Below are 20999 nucleotides of genomic sequence, written 5' to 3' on the forward strand. Positions count from 1 at the left end.
TCCACTGTACTGTTATCTATACTAAAAAATCCTCTAAGGTGATGTAAAAAGGATTGGAGCTATAAGGATGGAGTGCACTGCCTCGCTCAGGAGGGAGCTCCTGGTACACTCGGCTGGGGGTGGGGACAGGGGAGGTTCCAGAAGAGGTGGCTTGAGCTGGGCCTGGAAGGAGGTGTTTTAGGGCCAGGAAGAGAGACTCCAAGGATGGAGTCCAGGATTTCAAGCTTGAGTGACTGAGAGAGGGTTAATTCAGCTAGGTGAGAGTGTGGAAGGAAATGCCCAGGGGCCTCGCTCTAGGGCAGGGCATCTCTCAGAGAGCTGGCTGTCCTCCAGCCTGAAAGGGCTCAGCGGCCAAGCTCACGCTCAATCTGGGTAAGCCCCTCATCCACTGAAGGTGGCCTCCATGAGCACGAAGACCCCGAGACTGAGGAATTTGTATCTTTCCCTTAGGTTTGTTCCAAACGAGACTCTTGGCACCAAGATGGCCCGTGGGTTTGTGTGTGACTCGGGGTCATCAAGGAAAGGGGAGCAGGGGAAGCCTTAGGGGGTGTTGCCGAAGCAGAGGGTGGAGTGGGTGTCCCATGACACTGAGAAAGGGCAGTTGGGGAGTCCTGGGGCTGCTGTCTGGCCACAGTGGGGCAGGAAGGCTGGGTCTGGGCCACGTGAAGACAGGGAGTGAGCAGGAGGGTTTGGGGCACTGCTGGCACAACCTGTTGGAAGGCTCGAGGCTTGACTTGGGACGTGTCTAGTGGGCAGCCAGAGATGCTGGCCTGGGGATGGTTCAGGAAGCTGGGATGACCTCAGGGCAGGGTGGGCCCTGTACATTTGGGGTCAGCCATCTGCATGGCCCCGGGGGAAGAGCCTAAACTTGTCCAGCACAGAGAAAGGCAGCGGCAGTGATTTTGGCTTCTAGAAACATCCTAGAGCTGGCTCAACCTGCTTTGGGACGTGGGTCAGGCCTGGGTGTGCGTGTATGTGTCATAAGGTACAGGAGGCAGCAGCTGACTCTAAGAATTCAGGGGTCTCCCCATGTGGCCTCAAGCAGATAGTCTGGAACGCGGGGCGGTGGTTTCCTCTTTTATAAAATGGTGAAAACCACTGATCATTTATTTACCCTTCAAGTTTACCGTGAGCCTGGCGGGGTCTGTGTGAGTTTAATGCAACAAACAAGTGTGCGTCAGGGGAGGCTTCTTATTTCTGGTCTGTGCAGACCTCCTGGCACTTGCCGGATCTCACACCAGAAGGTTCGCACTACCTCAGGTGTTGTCGGAAGTGTCCCAGCAGCCAGGGCCAGGGCTCGGCTGTAGCCCTGCTTCCTGCTTGGGGGAGCAGGTGACAGCAACACCAGGAGGTGCCCAGATCACGCAGAGGGAACATGGGGCAATCCAGGTCACTGCCCTAGAACAATGCTGCTCCCTGCCTTCAGGTGGGTGGTCAGGGGTGCAGGGCAGCTCAGGCAAGGATGAGAGGACTCCAAGAGGGCTACCTTCAAAGCATCCCAAAGGGATGCAAAAAGCATAGCCATGGCCCATCTTGGTACTTCTTTCTGAGCTGAGGACACTTTGAGAGTGAACTCAAGTTGGAAGAGGTCATTGTCTGAATCTGAGAAACAAGTCTGAATTCAAGTACATTTATCAAGAAACATCTCTGTCTACGTGAAGTGGTAGAGGCTGACAGGGCCACCAAGCACCCAGGAGAGGCCTGTGTGCTCTGCTTTCATGCAGATCCACACAGTCTGGAATGAATGTGTTATTTTCCTATAAACGGATGCTTCAAAAACATTTACAGATGCCCCCTCCTTTCCCTTAAACTGCTCTATTATCTTTCTTTCAGAAACACAAAAGTGTCTCTTGACCGCATACCTCCCCTTTAGCTGACAAGTTGTCTTTCCCTGCGGCCTTTCACAGAAGCACTTCTCCAAAAAGGTGTCCACACTCACGCCCCCACCTCCACCGACTCCCCAACGAGGCAAACGTAGCTTCTGTTCTCACTCCACTGACACCGTGGGGCCCCTCCTTGTTGCCAAACCCAGGCCTCTTCTCTGTCCTGGTCCCACTGATTCCCCAGAGGCTGTTCCTCTTGGGATCAGCTGCTGAGGGTGGGAGGGGACCAACACCTGTGAGGTGTGGGCTGGCCCCACTGGACAAGGGCTGTGATGACTGTGCCCTCCTGGCTTGTTTCCAGCCTCCCGGCCACTCCTTGTCCAGTTCCCCTCCTCCATCTCAGCCCCCCACGCCTCCCACCTCTGGGTGATCCCATCCAGTCCCCAGCACCAGGTACAGGTCGACACTTCCCACAACACTGAAGCCTGTGTCCCCAGGGATGGCCAACAGGCCACCCAAACTCTTGGTTTTCATCCACACTCTACTTTTTTCTCTTCCAGCTTCCCCGTCCCAGGAAATGGTGCCAGCAGGGTGGTAGATGAGGACCCTACGTCACTTCCTCCCTTCTCTGTATCTCATGTCAGCAAGTCCTGTTGGTTCTAACTCAAAGATATAACTGCAATGCAACTGGTCCTCCCCCTCCTCACTCTCATGACTGGGTTTGGGGCTACCAGCCTCTCACTGGACACACCAATAGCTTCCACATTTGCCCTTCAATTTCTACCCCTTGAGAGCTGCCAAGGGTGACCCTCCAAAGTGGGTTATGATACCTGGTAGGGCAATCACCCCAGTGACTTCTTGCTTCTTAAAAGTTTCTTTATTATCCTTATTTATTTCTTTATCAGAGGAAATTTAGAAGCAAATATTTTTTAAAATGAATAATTCAATGGTAAACCAATCCAGTCCAAAGATCTATTCACCCAATATTTTCTGTAGATCTCCCTTCTGTAGGCTGTGTTCTAGAGTATGAATGACTGCAGTCTGAGTTCATAATACTTTCCTTTGGGGGATTATTTCCTTTTACGTAAACTCAATAAATAAAAACCTGGGTAGAGTAAACAAAAGCACCGGGGAGTTCCGTTTCTCTTAACCAAATGATTGATCACTTTAAGTGGTACAAGCCTTGTAGCGTTCCTGGCGCATCAGAGATGGAGATGCGCGTCGTTAGCAGACAGGGCAGCGCCCACGCTCTCGGGCAGGGCCGGCAGAGACTTACCTCCCTGAGACAGGTGTAGATGGGGCAGACGAGCACGCGGAAGGGCTCGCCCGTGCTGCTGCGCATGGTGCCGAAGACCTCGCACAGGAAGGTGATGAAGCCCAGCCAGCGCTCCACGTCCTGCTGCTGCAGCTCCTCCCGCACTGTGAAGTCCTTCTGCGGAGACACAAGAGACCACGTCAGCTGCACAGGAGCTGGGAGGGGCCCGGACACCACCCCAGTCTGCTGCGGTGCCTACTGGCTAAGGGCTAGGCCTGGGCAACTGGTAAACCCCATGATTTCCATGACAAGGGCGATGGGTGACCTGTGGCTGGAGCATGAATGCTGAAGACTCACTTGTGGGCAGAAAGACCACCTTGACCTTTAGCCACAGCACCTCTGCTTCAGTGTCCCCAGATTGGGGGGCGCTACAGACTTGCCTCACTGACCCAGATACTGAGGTGGAGGGAATGAGATAAAGGGGGTGATGACACCTTCCCCAGTCATCACCTCCTCCATTCAACTCCCTGGGGCTAAACTATCTCCTTTGCTAACCTCCAAATCATGTCCCCACAGCCGTGAAGGGTAACCACACACCCAGCAATGGGCATCTGAGGCCCATCTTGGCCCCAGCACTGGGCTAGAGGCACAGCTACAACCCCTGCCAGCAAGTGGCCCAGAGCACAGAAGGAAAACTAGAGGCATTCATTCACTCATTCATTCATCCTCCTTAAAAATACCATTGCCCCACTGTGTGCCAGGCACTGCTCTAGGAGGTAAGATAAGACATGTTCATTCATTTTAGTTCATTCAGTTATGAATGAACTAAAAGCCATTGGAGGGTTCCAGGTAAAGGAACTTTGGAGAACTCAGAGGTAGGAGTTATTCCTTTCAACTGGAAATTGGCATCTTGGAAGAGCTAGGATTCTGACCTGAGAACCTGGGGGAATTTCAGGTGGAGCAATGACCACAGGTGAGGCACCAGGAAGGTAACATGGAAGTTTGGGAACCAGGGAGGTCTTAGCCAACCTGTCCCCATTGTAGGTGGGTAGAGAGGAAAATGGGGGCAGGGCTGGGAAAGGAGGTTGGGGCTAGAGTGTGGATAATTGAAACCAGCCAAGGAGTCAGGTTCCATGTGATGGTTGGTAGGGAAGCTTTTGGGGGGTCATTGAAATTGCCTTGGTCATACCTGTGCTCTTTTTTTTTTTTTTTTTTTTGCGGTACGTGGGCCTCTCACTGTTGTGGCCTCTCCCGTTGGGAGCACAGGCTCCAGACGCGCAGGCTCAGTGGCCATGGCTCACGGGCCCAGCCGCTCCGTGGCATGTGGGATCTTCCCGGACCGGGGCACGAACCTGCATCCCCTGCATCGGCAGGCGGACTCTCAACCACTGTGCCACCAGGGAAGCCCACTTGTGCTCTTTTGAAGGTTAATATGGCATAGGTGTGGAGACCAGAAAGGAGGCCACTGCAAAGGTCCGGACAGAATGAAATAAAAACCTGAACTCTCTGGCGACTGAAAGGTTAGAATCTGTGGTAGATTAGGTTATGCTCAGAAGTTTCTTCCACCTTTCCCCTGGTCTTTGGGTTTGACCTTGTGACTTGCTTTGGCCAGTTCTGATCCTGGTCCTTAAATGGCCTTAAGTATTTACGCTTACTGTCCTGTGCTGCTTCCATCATTGTGAGAAGGGGTGGCCACCGTGGGGTGGCCCAATGGTCCCAGGAGGAGGAGGAATTACTTTTCCTGCTGCCCCAGACCCTGCAGAGGGTGCTGTACTGCGGGCCTTGAAGTCATGAAACTTTGGGTAGTTCTATCCTCATTAACTTCTGTTTATCCCACTATATCTTTATGTGGTCAGCGCAGGGGCAGGCATTCCCATTCCCATTTTAGAATGGGGGAACTGAGGTACAAGAGCTGAAAAGACTTGACCAAGGTCACCAGTACAAGAACTTGAATGAGAACCTAAGCCCTTCCATTACTCTCTGCTCTGAGCTAAACGTTCTCAGCCCTGGTTGCTCACTGGAGTCACCTGGAGGAACTCTGAAGCTACTGATGCTTGGACTCCACCCAGAGAGGTTTGTGTCATTGGCCAGGGTGAGGCCAAGACACTGGTATATTTTGAAAGCTCCCCAGGTGACTCCAATGTGCAACCATGGTTGAGAACAACTCTAGACCTTTATAAGTGCCAGCACGGGTGTTAAAATGGTGCCTCTGGGGCTTCCCTGGGGGCGTAGTGGTTGAGGGTCTGCCTGCCGATGCAGGGGACACGGGTTTGTGCCCCGGTCTGGGAGGATCCCACATGCCGCGGAGCGGCTGGGCCCGTGAGCCATGGCCGCTGAGCCTGCGCGTCCGGAGCCTGTGCTCCGCAACGGGAGAGGCCACACCAGTGAGAGGCCCCCGTACCGCAAAAAAAAAAAAAAAAATGGTGCCCCTGTATCAGTGCCTGAGACGCCCTTTCTCTGTCTCCCATAAAAATACCCATGAGAGTGGACATAAGCCCCACAACACCGAGAAGGAAGATTACAGTTCACGGCAGACGCCTTACCATTGACCAAAATGCTGTCGTTGAGAAGTTCTGGGTGTCCAAAGACTCTTGGCCCCTACCCGTAAGACAAGGGTGAGATGGGGAGGGAGCTCAAGCTTAAGCCCTCCCTCTGTCTGCCGCTGCCTCGTAGGCAATGAGCCTGTAACTGTTAACAAGCCCCCGTGCCTGTGCACTACGGCTGCTCCCATCAGTACTGCTCTTATTCTAGTCATTGCAGATTCAGGACAGAAGGAGGTGAGGTGGTCCCCTGAGTCCTCAGAGGCACAGTGTTCTCAGGCAAAGCCCTCTGGGAAGGAAAAGTCTCAGGGCAATGCAAACCAGGGACTGGAGTTTTTTTTAAAAAAATGATTACATCTGATCAAAGAACTACAGCTTGACTCAGTTTCCTCCTGATAATCAGTGGCATTGAGAGAGGATTCTGTTTTGGGCTAGTAGAACTCACTAGAACACCGAAGGCCTGCTGAATATGGGAATATTGAACTTGGGATGTGCACATGAAGCCACCAGCTTCAGGTCTGAGGGGAGACTCTACTATTACCTCAGTAGACACTGAGCAGCTCTAAGGATGATCTGCACAGCTAACACCAAAACCAAACCCAGCCTTTCTCATTCAAGGGTCAGGGAGGAGCAAAGAACTATGGCATCTGTGGAAAAATCCTGCACCGCAGAATGGGGGAGCATTATCTTGAAGATCTAATGGAAATGCATAACTCTGAAAATGTCAACTACAATAAAGCAAAGATAAATAAAAAACCCAACTACAAACATGTGGGATTGTATGTCTGTTAAGAACAACAACATGGATTCTATGACATGTGATTAGTTAAAAAAACCCTAGGTTGAGATGAAGTGTGAGACTGGAAATGGGGATAGGAGAGAACCAAAGGAAGTCAGAAATCCACAGCAAAATGAAATGTGAATTGGAGGCAATAAAGGATAGAATGGATACTGCAGAAAAAGCGATACATGAGACAGACTTGGAAAATGACTAGCTGAAGACAAAGCCATAGATTAAAAAAAGAAAGAAGAAAAAGGATAGAGAAGATAGAGAGTGGACATGAATTATAGAGGTTTTCAAAAGGACATCAGAATACACAGAACAAAGGGACCCGAGAGAGAAACTTAAAGTTGAAAACAAGCAAAACAAAACAACAAAAAAAAGAGCTGACTCTTCAGGCAAAAAGGGTTCACAGTGTTCCAGAGCCCCACTATTTATACTTAGCAGGAGAATTTTCTTTTTTTTACTTTCAAGGAAAAGGAAAAATTCTAAAAACAGCTTTGAAGGAAAAAAAACCCCTAGGTTCCTTACAAAGGAACAAAAATATGGTTGGCCTTATACTTCTATAATTGATGTTAAAATTCAGAGACACTGAGGCAACATCATATGTTTGAGGTGAAAAGAACACACCTAGCTACGAGTGAAAGCAAGACAAAGACATTTTACACGAGCAGATTTTTAAAAAATCCCACCCATATGCTTATCTTTAAAAGAGTTACATGGTGCAGCTGCTATGGGAAATAGTATAGCGATTCCTCAAAAAATTAAAAATTAAATTATCAATATGATCCCACAGTTCCACTTCTGGGGATATATACAAAAGAACTGAAAGCAGGATCTTGAAGGGATATTTGCACACCCATGTTCAAAGGAGCACCGTTCATAATAGCCAAGAGGTGAAATCTACTCAAGTGTCCACTGACAGAGGAATGGATGAACAAAATGTAGTCTATGCATGCAATGGAATATTGTTAAATCTTAGAATATTCTGATACATGCTGCAACGTGGGTGAACCCTAAGGACATTATGCTAGGTGAAATAAACCAGTTGCAAAAAGGACATCAGGATACACAGAACAAAGGGACCGAGAGAATCATCATCGTACTGTATGATTCCACTTATATAGGTATCCAGTGTAGTCAGATTCATAGAAACAGAAAGTAGAATGATGGTCGCCAGAGGCTGAGGAGACAGGGCAATGAGTAGTTGTTTAATGGATTAGAATTCTGGTTTTATAAGATGAAAAAGTTTTGGAGATTGATTACATAACAATGTGACTATACTTAACATGCCTAAATGGTACACTTAGAAAATGGTTGAGGTGAGAACTTTATGCTTTTTTAAAACACAATTAAAAATAACTTAAAAATCAAAACCTTCCTGAATACATGCTCCAGCCAAAAAAAATTTACTACTCAACTCTGAGAAAATCATGGTGTACAAGGACCAGAAGTGAAAACTTGAAAGCAGGTAGATTTATGAAGTTAAATCAAAATAAGTAATTATAATTTTGGTTATAAGACTGAGTCAAAATCCAGAAATAATCCTCGAGAGAGAAGATATTTAATAAATAAATGTAATCTGAATAAGAATTTCATAGTAGTAGTAACCTAATAATCCAAGATTAAATTACTTAAGACTGATGAATACTGGTGGGAGAAAGAGAGAAGACTTGTAAGCACACAAAATTTCATAATTTAGACCATAAACATTCGCAGGTTATTGCTTCTTTCTTAAGTTTGATAAATAGAGAAATAGACATTAAAATGTGCTTTTAAAAATATTAAAACACTAGCAGCCATTAATAGATATAAAAGAGATATGGGAACATATGTATATGTATAACTGATTCACTTTGTTATAAAGCAGAAACTAACACACCATTGTAAAGCAATTATACCCCAATAAAGATGTTAAAAAAAAAAAGTAAAACACAAGTAAAATCAAAGTAGTTTTCAAGATAACATTCATTAAGTAAAATAAAAATTATTTATATAGATTAAAATACAATCCATAATAGATAAAAATATACTGTATAGCACAGACTCAAACTACATAAAACAAAAGCTATTAAGAAAAAGATAGAAAAATAGTATTGGAAAATGAAATCACTAGTATTCTTTTGCTGATTAAATGAACAAAAAATGTATTACTTAGATGACTTAAATAGTGTAATGAATAAGACAAAATTGAAACAAACCTCATTATAAGCTGTGATTCTACTACATATGTCAGAATACAGAAACTGTACAGGTTACATACTTGGACTAAGAATTAAGAACAATTTTAAAAATAGCCAATTACTTGTTTAAAAGGCATTCTCCTAGGGAGAGTGGGAGGGAGGGAGACGCAAGAGGGAAGACATATGGGAACATATGTATATGTATAACTGATTCACTTTGTTATAAAGCAGAAACTAACACACCATTGTAAAGCAATTATACCCCAATAAAGATGTTTAAAAAAAAAAAAAGGCATTCTCCTAAAGAAAGACGGAATGAAGATGTAATCAAATATACAATAATAGATTATTTAGGAAATAAAGAGCTGTAAAAACTTGTGTGATGTGGTCAAAGCTATAATGAAAGGTAAATTTATAGTCTTAACTATTTTGGTTATTTAAAAAGGAAGCATAGGGACTTCCCTGGTGGAACAGTGGTTAAGAATCTGCCTGCCAATGCAGGGGACAGGGGTTCGAGCCCTGGTCTGGGAAGATCCCACATGCCATGGAGCAACTAAGCCCGTGCACCACAACTACCGAGCCTGTGCTCTAGAGCCTGCGAGCCACAACTACTGAGCCCACGCACCACAACTACTGAAGCCTGTGTGCCTAGAGCCCATGCTCCCCAACAAGAGATGACACTGCAAGGAGAAGCCCGTGCACCGCAACAAACAGTAGCCCCTGCTCGCCGCAACTAGAGAAAGCCCGCACAGCAACGAAGATACAATGCAGCCATAAATAAATAAGTTTATTAAAAAAATAAAAAGGAAGCAAATATAACTTCTAAACTGACTACTGAGTGCTTGAAATGTGCCTCTAAAAAATTGAGATGTGCTGTCTGTGTAAAATAGACACTAGTTTTTAAAGACATAATATGGAAAAAAAGAATGTAAAATGTCTAATATTTTAGAAATACTGATGATATGTTGAAATTCTGAATATATTGGGTATAGTGCAATACAATATTAAATTTAAAAGTACATATGTGGGTCATGTTATACTTCTATGAACAGTGTTAATCTGTATATTCAACTCAAAAAACTTAGAAAACCACCAATAACTCAGGAAATATACGAAAGGACCAAATACAGAAATTAATTAATTAGAAAATAAAGAAAGGAAATTATATGTAAAAACAAGAAAGCAGAGGGGCTTCCCTGGTGGCGCAGTGGTTGAGAGTCCGCCTGCCGATGCAGGGGACACGGGTTCGTGCCCCGGTCCGGGAAGATCCCACATGCCGTGGAGCGGCTGGGCCCATGAGCCATGGCCGCTGAGCCTGCGCTTCCAGAGCCTGTGCTCCGCAATGGGAGAGGCCACAACAGTGAGAGGCCTGCGTACCGCGCAAAAAAAAAAAAAAAAAAAAAAAAAAAAATCATATGCTTTAGGGCTTCCCTGGTGGCGCAGTGGTTGAGAGTCCGCCTGCCAATGCAGGGGACATGGGTTCGTGCCCCGGTCCGGGAAGATCCCACGTGACACGGAGCGGCTGGGCCCGTGAGTCATGGCCGCTGAGCCTGCGCGTCCGGAGCCTGTGCGCCGCAATGGGAGAGGCCACAGCGGTGAGAGGCCCGCGTACCGAATAAAAAAAAAAAAAAAAAAAAAAAGCAGAAATAGAAATAAAATTAGAAATATGATGCTCAGCATTGCTAATTACTAGAGAAATGCGAATTAAAACTACAATGAGGTATCACCTCACACCAATCAGAATGGCCATCATCAAAAAGTCTACAAATAATACATGCTGGAGAGGGTGTGGAGAAAAAGGAACCCTCCTACACTGCTGGTGGGAATGTAAATTGGCACATCCACTGTGGAGAACAGTATGGAGGTTCCTTAAAAAAACTAAAAATAGAGCTACCATATGATCCAGCAATCCCACTCCTTGGCATATATTTGGAGAAAACTAGATATATGCACCCGAATGTTCATTGCAGCACTATTTACAATAGCCAAGATATGGAAGCAACCTAAATGTCCATCGACAGATGAATGGATAAAGAAGATGTGGTATATTTATACAATGGAATATTACTCAGCCATAAGAAAATGAAATAATGCCATTTGCAGCAACATGGATGGACCTAGAGATTATCATACGAAGCGAAGTAAGCCAAACAGAGAAAGACAAATATCATATGATATTGCTTATATGTGAAATCTAAAAAAAAAAAAAATATTGATACAAATGAACTTATATACAAAACAGAAATAGACCCACAGACATAAGAAACTTATGGTTACCAAAAAGGAAAGGAGGGGTGGGATAAATTAGGAGTTTGGGATTAACATAAACACACTACTATATACAAAATAGATAATGAACAAGGACCTACTGTGTAACACAGGGAAACTATACTCAGTATTTTATAATAACCCATAAGGGACAAGAATCTGAAAAAATATATATATGTATATTGAATCACTTTGTTGTACACCCGAAACTAACACAACATTGTAAATCAACTATACTTCAATAAAAAACCTGCAATGACTGAAAAAAAAAAAAAGAAAAAAATATGAACAATATATGTAAACAGATATGGAGTAGATTCAAAAGCACAATAAAAACCCTTTACCACTCTATGATGATGATTTTGGAAAAAATAGGTGCTTTTTTAGAAAATAAGTATCACCGAACTTCACTGAAAAAATAAATTAAAAGCCAGAAAAGACAGAAAATCATAAAATGAAAAGTTCTGAATTACATATTATAAGGAGGTCTCTAAACTTCTGACTCTTGTAGGTAAGTTGATTCACATTTTCAAAAAATTAGATATCTGCTCTGCTATGTAAGCTGGTCCAGAACACAGAAAAAATAAGCTTTTCCCGTTCCTTATTACCAAAATCTCATAATGATAGTAAATTACAAATAAGGAAGTCTATGGGCTAATCTTTCTAATGTGAGTAGACATAAAAGTCCCAAATTAAATACTAACAAATAGATACATTATAACCAAGTAGATTTTATCCCAGAAAGGCAAGGATGATATAGTATCAGTACATCTATAAACCTAGTATCAATAGGCCTGATTTAAAAACAGCAGCAACATTTATGACCCTTGGAAGGAGAGAGGTACAATGATTGGATAAGATTATATATGTGAAAACCCCAAGAGAACTCTCTAATAAAGACCAGAATTAACAAGAGAGTTTAGTAACTAATTAATAGTATTTAGGTGTAAACTTAATATACAAAAATCAACAGCTTTTTTATGACAGAATTAACCAGTGAGACATTTTAATGCACAAAAGCTCATTTAATAAGCAATAAAAGTCCTTAAATGACATTATTAAGAAATGTGCGATTTCTATGAAGAAAATTGCAAAACTGAACAGAGAAATTTAAGAGAAAGCCTTAAACAAGTGAAGAAACACATAATATTCCTTAATGGGTAGACAGCACTGAAAAGATGGTAATTTTCCTTGAAATAATTCACAAGTTTAACACCAATTTGTACGCCATATTCCAACGGGAATGTTTTGGAGGGAAAGGGGAAATGGAGACTTGAAAAAAACATCCTAAAAGTAATTTGAAAGAATAATAGGGAAATAGCTAAAAACAAAATAGAACAAAATTGGAAAGAGTTATATTACTTTCACCTATCCGAAAGCTTTAATAATTAAAAGGGTGTGGAACTGACATAAGAATGAGTAGCTAGATCAGATAGCCTAGAAACAAATTTGGCATCCATAAGGGTTTATCACATGGCCCCTAGAGAACCACAAATCAGTAGCAAAGGAAGCGTTATTCACTCAAGCAATGATGCAGCAACAGCTGTCTACGTCGGGGTGGGTGTGGGGTGGAGTGGATAATTTAGAGTCTCCTTTCACACTGGCCCCTAAAATGAATTCCAGATGAAATAAAGAGGTAAATGTTAAAGAAAGAAAAAAAAAAAAAAGGACAAACCATAAGAACCTGAAGAAAATTAAAGTATTTATCGAATTTCTAGATGGAGAAGGGCCTTCTAAATTAAAACAAGAGGAATGCATCAAAAATCGAAATATTATAAACACACTTAGAAGGCAATGGATATACCAGGAAAAATACCTGCAATAAATGGGACAAAAGGTAATGGTCTTAATATTTAAGTAGCTTGTTCAAATTGATATTAAAAGTACTAAATCCCTCATGGACAAAACGAGAAAGGGCATTAAAAGATAATTCATATGTGAAAACATAAATTGTTGACAAATATATAAAAAGAAATTAAATCTCAGTAGCTATCAAAAGAATGAAAATATCATTTTTTTCCACCTTCTATGTTAGCAAAGCTTAAAAACCAGTAACTGGGCTTCCCTGGTGGTGCAGTGGTTGAGAGTCCGCCTGCCGATGCAGGGGACACGGGTTCATGCCCTGGTCCGGTAAGATCCCACATGCCGCGGAGCGGCTGGGCCCGTGATCCATGGCAGCTGAGCCTGCGCGTCCGGAGCCTGTGCTCCACGAGGGGAGAGGCCACAACAGTGAGAGGCCCGCGTACAGCAAAAAAACCCACAAACCCCACCCCCCCCCCCCCCAGTAACTGGCACTGCTGGTGAAGATGAAGTAAGATAGGCACTCTCATAATATGGGCCATGTAAACTGGTATCACTTTCCTGAAAAAAATCTTAAAATAAGCCTTTGGGGACTTCCCTGGTGGGGCAGTGGTTAAGAATCCATCTGCCAATGCAGGGGACACGGGTTGGAGCCCTGGTCCGGGAAGATCCTACATGCTGCGGAGCAAATAAGCCCGTGTGCCACAACTACTGAGCCTGTGCTCTAGAGCCCGCAAGCCACAACTACTGGGTCCATGTGCCACAACTACTGAAGCCCGTGCGCCTAGAGCCCGTGCTCCGCAACAAGAGAAGCCACCGCAATGAGAAGCTCACTCACCGCAACAAAGAGTAGCCTCCGCTCGCCACAACTAGAGAAAGCCCGTGTGCAGCAACGAAGACCCAATGCAGCCAAAAAAAAAAACAAAAAAGTCTTTCAAGTGTTCTTATTGTTTGATCCAGTAATTGAACTTCTGGATAATTATCATAAGGAAATAATTTAAAATAACAGGAAAAATAAGCTTAATACACACAAAAATTCAACAACTTAAGCATCCAACAATAGGGGAATGATTAAGTAAATGATGATTCATGGACCCATTAAAAATACGTTTATGAGAAGTTTATAACAGCTTGGGAAAATGGCTGTGTAATGCTAAGTGAGAAAAACAAAAGCAGGGACTTCCCTGATGGCACAGTGTTAAGAATCTGCCTGCCAATGCAGGAGACATGGGTTTGTGCCCTGGTCCGGGAAGATCCCACATGCCACGGAGCAACTAAGCCTGTGCTCCACAACTACTGAGCCTGCGCTCTAGAGCCCATGAGCCACAACTACCGAGCCCGCGTGCCACAACTACTGAAGCCCGTGCACCTAGAGCCCGTGCTCCGCAACAAGAGAAGCCACCACAATGAGAAGCCCGCGTACCAAAACGAAGAGTAGCCCCCGCTCACTGCAACTAGAGAAAGCCCGAGCGCAGCAACGAAGACCCAATGCAGCCAAAAATATTTTTAAAATGAGAAAAGAAAAAGCAAACTTGCAAATATTATATAATCTCGCCCATGAATAAAAACAATTTTTTTTTATATAAGGAAAAAGATGAGAAATATCCAAAGTGTTAACAGTAGTTGTTTCTCAATAGTGGAATTATGGATGGCCTTTATTTCTTACATTTTATTATTTTCTGAATTTCCCCACTTTTCTGAGAACATTTAGTTTTATAGTCAGAAAAACAGTTACTTAAAAAGAAACTGGCAGATCGTGACCCTTTTCCTTGATGTTTTTGATTAGGACATCGAAACCCTTGGAGTGACCTGCCAGCTAGTGGTGATTCTCACTACAAGGGTGGGGAAGTGGGCTGTGAACTTGCCCAGCCCAGAGGCCACCAAAAGCCAGCCTATGTGTCTCTTCTGGGCGCATACGTTGTAGGTTTCCAACTTCTCCCCTGGAACAAGGAGCTCTTTTTTGCCAACTGAAACCAGCCATCCCCTGGGTCTCCAGCTCTGCCTTCAACCTCAGCCTTTCGCGTCCAGAACCAGCAAGGGGCCTCAGATTGGTGGCAGCCATTTCAAAGACTGGTATTTGGCTCGAGGTTCTCATCTGACTGGCAGGCTCCCTCCCAGCAACCCCTAGTGCCTTTCCCCAAACTTTAAGGCTACCATTTAAGCCTCGTTTCCTGCCTAAAACTATTTATTGACGTACTGCTATTTCCTGCACCGGCCACATCAATAAGCCCTGAAAGCCATTCAGTGTCTCAGGTTTCTCAAGGCATTCTGGGAAATTCTTTCCTGCTCTGTATAACCACATGAACTCTGGCATGATAGAGTCCTGTGGTCAAGCCAAAAACAGCTGCATACAGGCAAAGGGGGAACCCCCCCCACAGGGCGGCCAGCGGCTGCAGCAGGGAGATGGTGCCCTGAGAGATGGGAGGCATTAGGGCACAAGGACCTTAGTGTATTCTGAAGCTTCCTGAAGTAGATGGCAGCCCCACCAATCCCTGCAAACTCACCATCATTTCCTTCTCCTAAACAAATGACCAAGGGAAATTTGCCCATCCACATTCTACATCCCTGACCCATCCACATTCTACATCCCTGATGACTCTGGTTTGTTTCTGTGCAGAGAGGTAGCTGCTGCTGCGATGTCCCCAGTGGGGAGGAGAAAGTGCCCTTTTATTTACTGCTGGCAGGAAGTTTCTTTTTCCTTGAGAAGTCACGAGGAAACGTGAGAGGGGTGGGTCCTGGGAGCTGGTGACAGTCCACCAGCAATGAGTTGATCCCAGTCCTTCCCCCAGGCCATTGGTTGGAGGGCTTAAAAAGAGTATTTGCCAGAATTCTTTACACTGGCAAGAGGAAGGTTGTTTTCAAATAGAAGGTACTCTGTTTTTTATTCGGCGCAAACTTTCCCTTCCATCAGGTTTTTGCTCCCAAGTTGGCTCCTCAGGGGGGCCTCCGCTGACTGCCTCTCTAAGATAGCAGCCCTCAGGGCTCATTGTCTGGCCCTGCTCTATTTTCCTCCTAGCCCTTATCATCTGTATCAGGTCCTGTATTTGTTGATGATCTGACCCTTCACTAGAAAGAAAGTTTCACTAGGTCTGGAGTCTTGTTGTCTAATCCATTGCCACGTCCCCTAGAATGGTACCTGGCTCATGGCAGGCATTTGGTGAACATGTGGGTAAAGATTCCATGCTAAGTGATCAGACAGCTCTTCTTTCAGAGGCCAACCTGTTCAGAGGGAACAGGCTGCCACCATTCTTTTCTTTTCTTTTTTTCTTTCCTGAGTTCTTTTTTTTTAAATACATCTTTATTGGAGTATAATTGCTTTACAATGTTGTATTACTTTCTGCCGTACAACAAAGTGAATCAGCTATATGCACACACATATCCCCATATCCCCTCCCTCTTGAGCCTCCCTCCCACCCTCCCTATCCCACCCCTCTAGGTGGTCACAAAGCACCAAGCTGATCTCCCCAGCAGCCTCCCACCAGCCATCCATTTTACATTTGGTAGTGCATGTATGTCAATGCTACTCTCTCACTACGTCCCAGCCTCCCATTCCCCCGTGTCCTCAAGTCTGTTTTTAACATCTGCATCTTTATTCCTGCCCTGCCACTAGGTTCATCAGTACCATTTTTCTAGATTCCATATATATGTATTAGCATATGGTATTTGTTTTCCTCTTTCTGACTCGTTTCACTCTGTATGAACAGACTCTAGGTCCATCCACCTCACTACAAATAACTCAATTTCATTTCTTTTTACGGCTGAGTAACATTCCATTGTATGTATGTGCCACATCTTCTTTATCCATTCTTCTGTTGATGGACACTTAGGTTGTTTCCATGTCCTGGCTATTGTAAATAGTGCTGCAATGAACATTGTGGTACATGTAACTTTTTGAATTATGGTTTTCTCCAAGTATATGCCCAGTAGTGGGATTGCTGGGTCATATGGTAGTTCTATTTTTAGTTTTGTAAGGAATTTTCATACTGTTCTCCATAGTGGCTGTATCAGTTTACATTCCCACCAACAATGCAAAGATGCTCAACATCACTAATCATTAGAGAAATGCAAATCAAAACTACAATGAGGTATCACCTCACACCAGTCAAAATAGCCATCATCAAAAAATCTAGAAACAATAAATGCTGGAGAGGGCGTGGAGAAAAGGAACCCTCCTACCATTCTTTTCTTAATTCAAGACTTGAGAGGACAGAGCCAGTACATTTGCCAGGATCCACCTTTTCTTTCATTTGTGGCTGTTATTTCACTCCCCAGACGTATTCTTCCCAACTGCTCTGTGCCAGTCTGGTCCAGTCCATCTCGTAGTATTTGTTTCACTTTTGAGGGTAACATTTTTGTCACAGGGTGAGGTTTCTTTGCTTATTTGGGGCTTTTTCTCCCCCCCCTTTCAAGGTTGCGTCAAGTAAGCCCATGCCATTCTGTAGAGTTGCCCTTTGCGACGGGGTCATCTGTGGTTTTCACCTGGCTACTCCCCCGCCTTGGGCCTCCCCTTCAGTCACCTGGCCCCTTAGTGCTGCTTGCTGCAGCCATCGAAGCCCACCTGCACACTCCCCTCCTCACTTCCCCCTCCCTCCTCTGTCCTCCTCTCTCAGCCCAGGGCCTGCTTGCCTGCCCCCAGTGGGTAGAAATAGGCCCTGGGTAGTTCCTGGGAAGTTCCTGTCCTGTTCAGTCATTATCATTTGGGGGGACCCCAGGGCAGGAGCTTCCACCTCACAGAAGGTGATATGGTCCTTTCTTGGCACCTGGTCACAGGGGCAGAGGCAGGGGTGTTCCCAGGCTGATGACTGGTCTGGAGGGGAAACTGCAGACACTATTGCAGATCAATCTCCCCTGGCCTGAGAGAGAACCCTGAATGTGCCATTTCCTGTCCTTTTCTGGGACATTTGGGCTCCATGAGACCTCTGTACCCTTATGAAAGAAGGATTCAGGGATGTGAAGCTACCTCAAGTTAGTTTCTGTGACTTAGGACCAAAAAGAACTGATCAGAATGACAGCTGGCCCCTCCTCTGTGAGGGAAGAGTGGCTCCCAGCCAGGGGATGAAATGGGGCCGAGTGGGAAAGGAGGGTGGGCTGAGGCTGGGTGGGCATCCTTCCAGCAGAGCCTGGCACCAGGAGAGGAGGAGAGGGGAGAATGGGCTAGCTGGCCGGCACCTGTGTCTTGGACGGTCCTCCCTGGGTGGCAGCCCACGCCCTGCCTTTCGCACACGCACTTGGGGCAGCATGACGGAAGGATCGCCCAAGTCTTGGCATCACTCTGACTGGGTCAGACAGACCTCCTTGGCTTCAAAGAGTGACGTGTGCAATGGATCTGGCACACACAGTAGGTGTTTAACAAGTGGCAGAGAGACCTCCTGGTTATCGTGTCCTGAGTCATTCTGTCTACCAAAGCTGGCCCCAGACCTGGCCACCCTCGCCTTCTGGCAGGCTGTGTGTGCGGCCCCAGCCAGGGGGTGTATGGCCAGGCTGCACTCACAGCTGGCCATCACGGCCACATCTGTGTGGCCACAGCTGCAAGTCTTGGCTCAGTCCTGCTGGGCCCTGAGGCCTGGCCCTGGGGATTCAGCTGTACCTCTACTCTGGAACAGTGGGACTCTGACCTGCAGGTCACTTTGGCTTGGGCAATAGTTTGCAGCAGGCCTGCATCTTGTCTGCAGAAAGAAGGCACCCCAGAGGCTGGTGTGAGGATGAGACTACAGCTTCCGCCCTGGGACTGGTTCCTACTTTGGGTTCTGATGTCTACTGGGCCCTGCCTTTGGGCATGTCCTTACCCTTCCCACTCCAGGCTGGACCTTTCCCTGAGTAGCCTTGACCTCCACAGGCCACGGCCCAGACACCCAACCATGTGATGCCAAAGCCCTTATCACTCCACTGCTTCCCTCTGTTCTGCCCCCAGACACTGTTAGATGGCATTCTTGGCTGGACAGAAACCCTCTCCAACTAGTTAAAGCACACACGGCCTGAACTGGTTTATGTGGCAGGGGCGGAAGGGCGTGGTCCCCAAGAACATAGCTGGTCCACGGGGCTCAAACAATGACAGAGCTTGTCCTCCCTGCTCTTGCTTCTGCCTGTCTTAGCTTCGTGCATGTTGACCACTTTGTCTCCTGCCTGGGTCTCCCTTTGCAATGGCAAAGATGGCCACCAGTAGCTCCCAGTCTCTATCATGACCCCTCTTTCCTGTGTCCAACCCGCAAATCTCAGGGAAGGATTCTGATTGGCCCTGCTCGTCAGATGACCATCACTCAGACCAATCACTGTGGATGTGGAGACGGACCCAAGTCACGTGGCCAACTTTGTGGCTGGGCAAGGTGGGGCCCTGTGACAGATCCCCAGACAACAGACAGACAACAGCCGCCTCCTGCAAACATAGACCCTGGCCTGGAACCATGAGCATGGCCGTCCCCAGTGCCTGAAACTCTCCTGAGCATCACGTCAAATTCCCCATGTGCTGGTTGTGACTGCTGCCCTTTGAGTCCCACCCAAAAGAATAAAGAGAGAGCAACATTATTGGGATAATCTTGAATCTGTTCTAGTAAACACACATGAACGTCATGCCCCACATGCTGGTCCTTTATTATTATTAATAAACAAAGCACTGGAGGCTTTCTCTGTGACTGACGGACACCGAGGCTGAGAATGCGTTCTCCCTGGCATTTGGCTCCAGGTGAAGGGAATACACTGTGGCTGGGAACTGCCATCAGCCACTTCCAGTTTAATCTGGAATATTCTGGAGACATTTTTCAAGCTTCCCAGGGTGCGAGCAAAATCTGGGTTGGCAAAATCAGGTCAGGTAGGCTCAGCTCTGCTGATCCGTAGGAGGTGCGGGGTAGTGGCGCCGGGGTGCAGTGAAAAGAAGCTGAGAAGCTGGGCTGATTCAGTGGGAATTCTGTCTCGCACTTATGCAGGCACGAAGCCTCATTCTCAGGCGAGGGGGAGCCAGCACCTGCTGTGGCTGTGGCCTTGAAATGCCCTCAAAAGAGGCTGGAAGGAAAACTCTGAGCAGGAAGAGAAGGCCGGACTGCCTGACAGGACTACAGGTGGATGAGCAGGAATGCCTGCAAGCAGGGTGTCACAGGGTTCACTTGGCCTCAGGAAGACAGCTCCAGGTACCACTTCCCAGGTACGGGTGAGTCAGAGCGCTTAAGTCCACAGACCTAGGGCAGCCCTCGGTAACCAGACACTCGGCAGACTCTGCAGTGCTGGCGCCCTGGCCTCCCCTGGCCTCGTCCATTTGCGTCCATTGCAGCCTGACACTGTTGTAATAGTACCACCATACATTTACATAACAATTTTCTTTCCCAAGCACTTCCCACAAACATTGCCACCTCTGCTCTACACAGCATCTTACGCGGGAGGAAGAGATCCTGGGATCTGATCATCCTTCCGAGGCTGGTAGGGCTGGAACCCGGGTCTCTAGTTCTGCTTCTGCCGTTCTTTCCCCCCCAGAGGCATCCTGTTTGAAAAGACCCACTTGTACATAGGACAGCTGCCTGCCTCTGCCCTGCACTTCCCTGCGGGTCCCCCCGGATGACAGGGCCCAGCTGTTGACTCTGCAGAACTGGGATTCCTCCCTGCCCGGCTGCTGTCCTGCCCAGAGAGTGGCCATGGGCTTGAAGGCAGGTATCCACCAGGGTCTGGCCGCGGCCCAGGTAGGTCTCATCCGTTATGCAGGGCTCTGTGTGGAGAGGGTGGGGAGTGGGCTGGGGGCGTGCTCACCAAGGCCTCAGCTTGAGGAACTGCAAAATAAAGGGCAACGAGTCTAGTTTGGGCAGGGCATCGTGTGACTACCAGGCCGGTCTGTGAAAAATCTGCCTCAGTGTCCTCATCTGTAAAATGGAAAGAGACTATTTGACCTGCACAGGGCCAATGGGGTGATGGAGTGATGAAACAGATGTGAAAACCCAGGGGAAAAGCCGTGAGTCCCCTAAATAGAACAGGGCAATGCCCACAGCCTGCAATCTGAGAAACTAGGCACACAGGAGACAAATGTTTTGTCCAGGGTTTTCTGTGGGAGGCAAGTGGGAGCTGGGGCCAGAGCCCAGCTTATCAGCTTTCTGGAGATTCCTAGAGTCTGCTCCCAGAGTTTCTGCCCAGACCAGGTTCTACCAGAAGAGTCAGGCCACCTCATCCGGGCAGAAACACTGTCCAGGATCCCACTGTTCAGTGCCAGGCCCACAGGCCACGCTCTGGAAGCAACTGGAAACTGAAGACTTGTGAAATCCTGCTTTCAGTGAGCAGCCACATTACTTGTGAAACTGTCTGGAAGGCTAGCGATAAAAATAGATGATCACACAGGCATTATTAAACTATTTATAGAATTTGAGAAAACCCCTT

General features: G+C 46.4%; 1 protein-coding gene across 11 annotated transcripts in view; it reads right to left on the reverse strand.

The window, feature by feature from the left end:
* CTIF (cap binding complex dependent translation initiation factor) overlaps positions 1–20999 on the reverse strand; it is a 307297-nt gene that overhangs the window by 37952 nt on the left and 248346 nt on the right. For 10 of the 11 annotated variants that reach the window (XM_032654473.1, XM_032654474.1, XM_032654475.1 and 7 more), the window contains exon 10: positions 3100–3255. In XM_032654473.1, the coding sequence (XP_032510364.1) occupies positions 3100–3255 (156 nt within the window). The remainder of the gene's footprint in view (positions 1–3099; positions 3256–20999) is intronic. The other variant, XM_032654471.1, reaches the window with a different exon arrangement.

The sequence above is a fragment of the Phocoena sinus genome, chromosome 14, assembly GCF_008692025.1.
Source record: "Phocoena sinus isolate mPhoSin1 chromosome 14, mPhoSin1.pri, whole genome shotgun sequence".
Lineage (NCBI taxonomy): Eukaryota > Metazoa > Chordata > Mammalia > Artiodactyla > Phocoenidae > Phocoena > Phocoena sinus.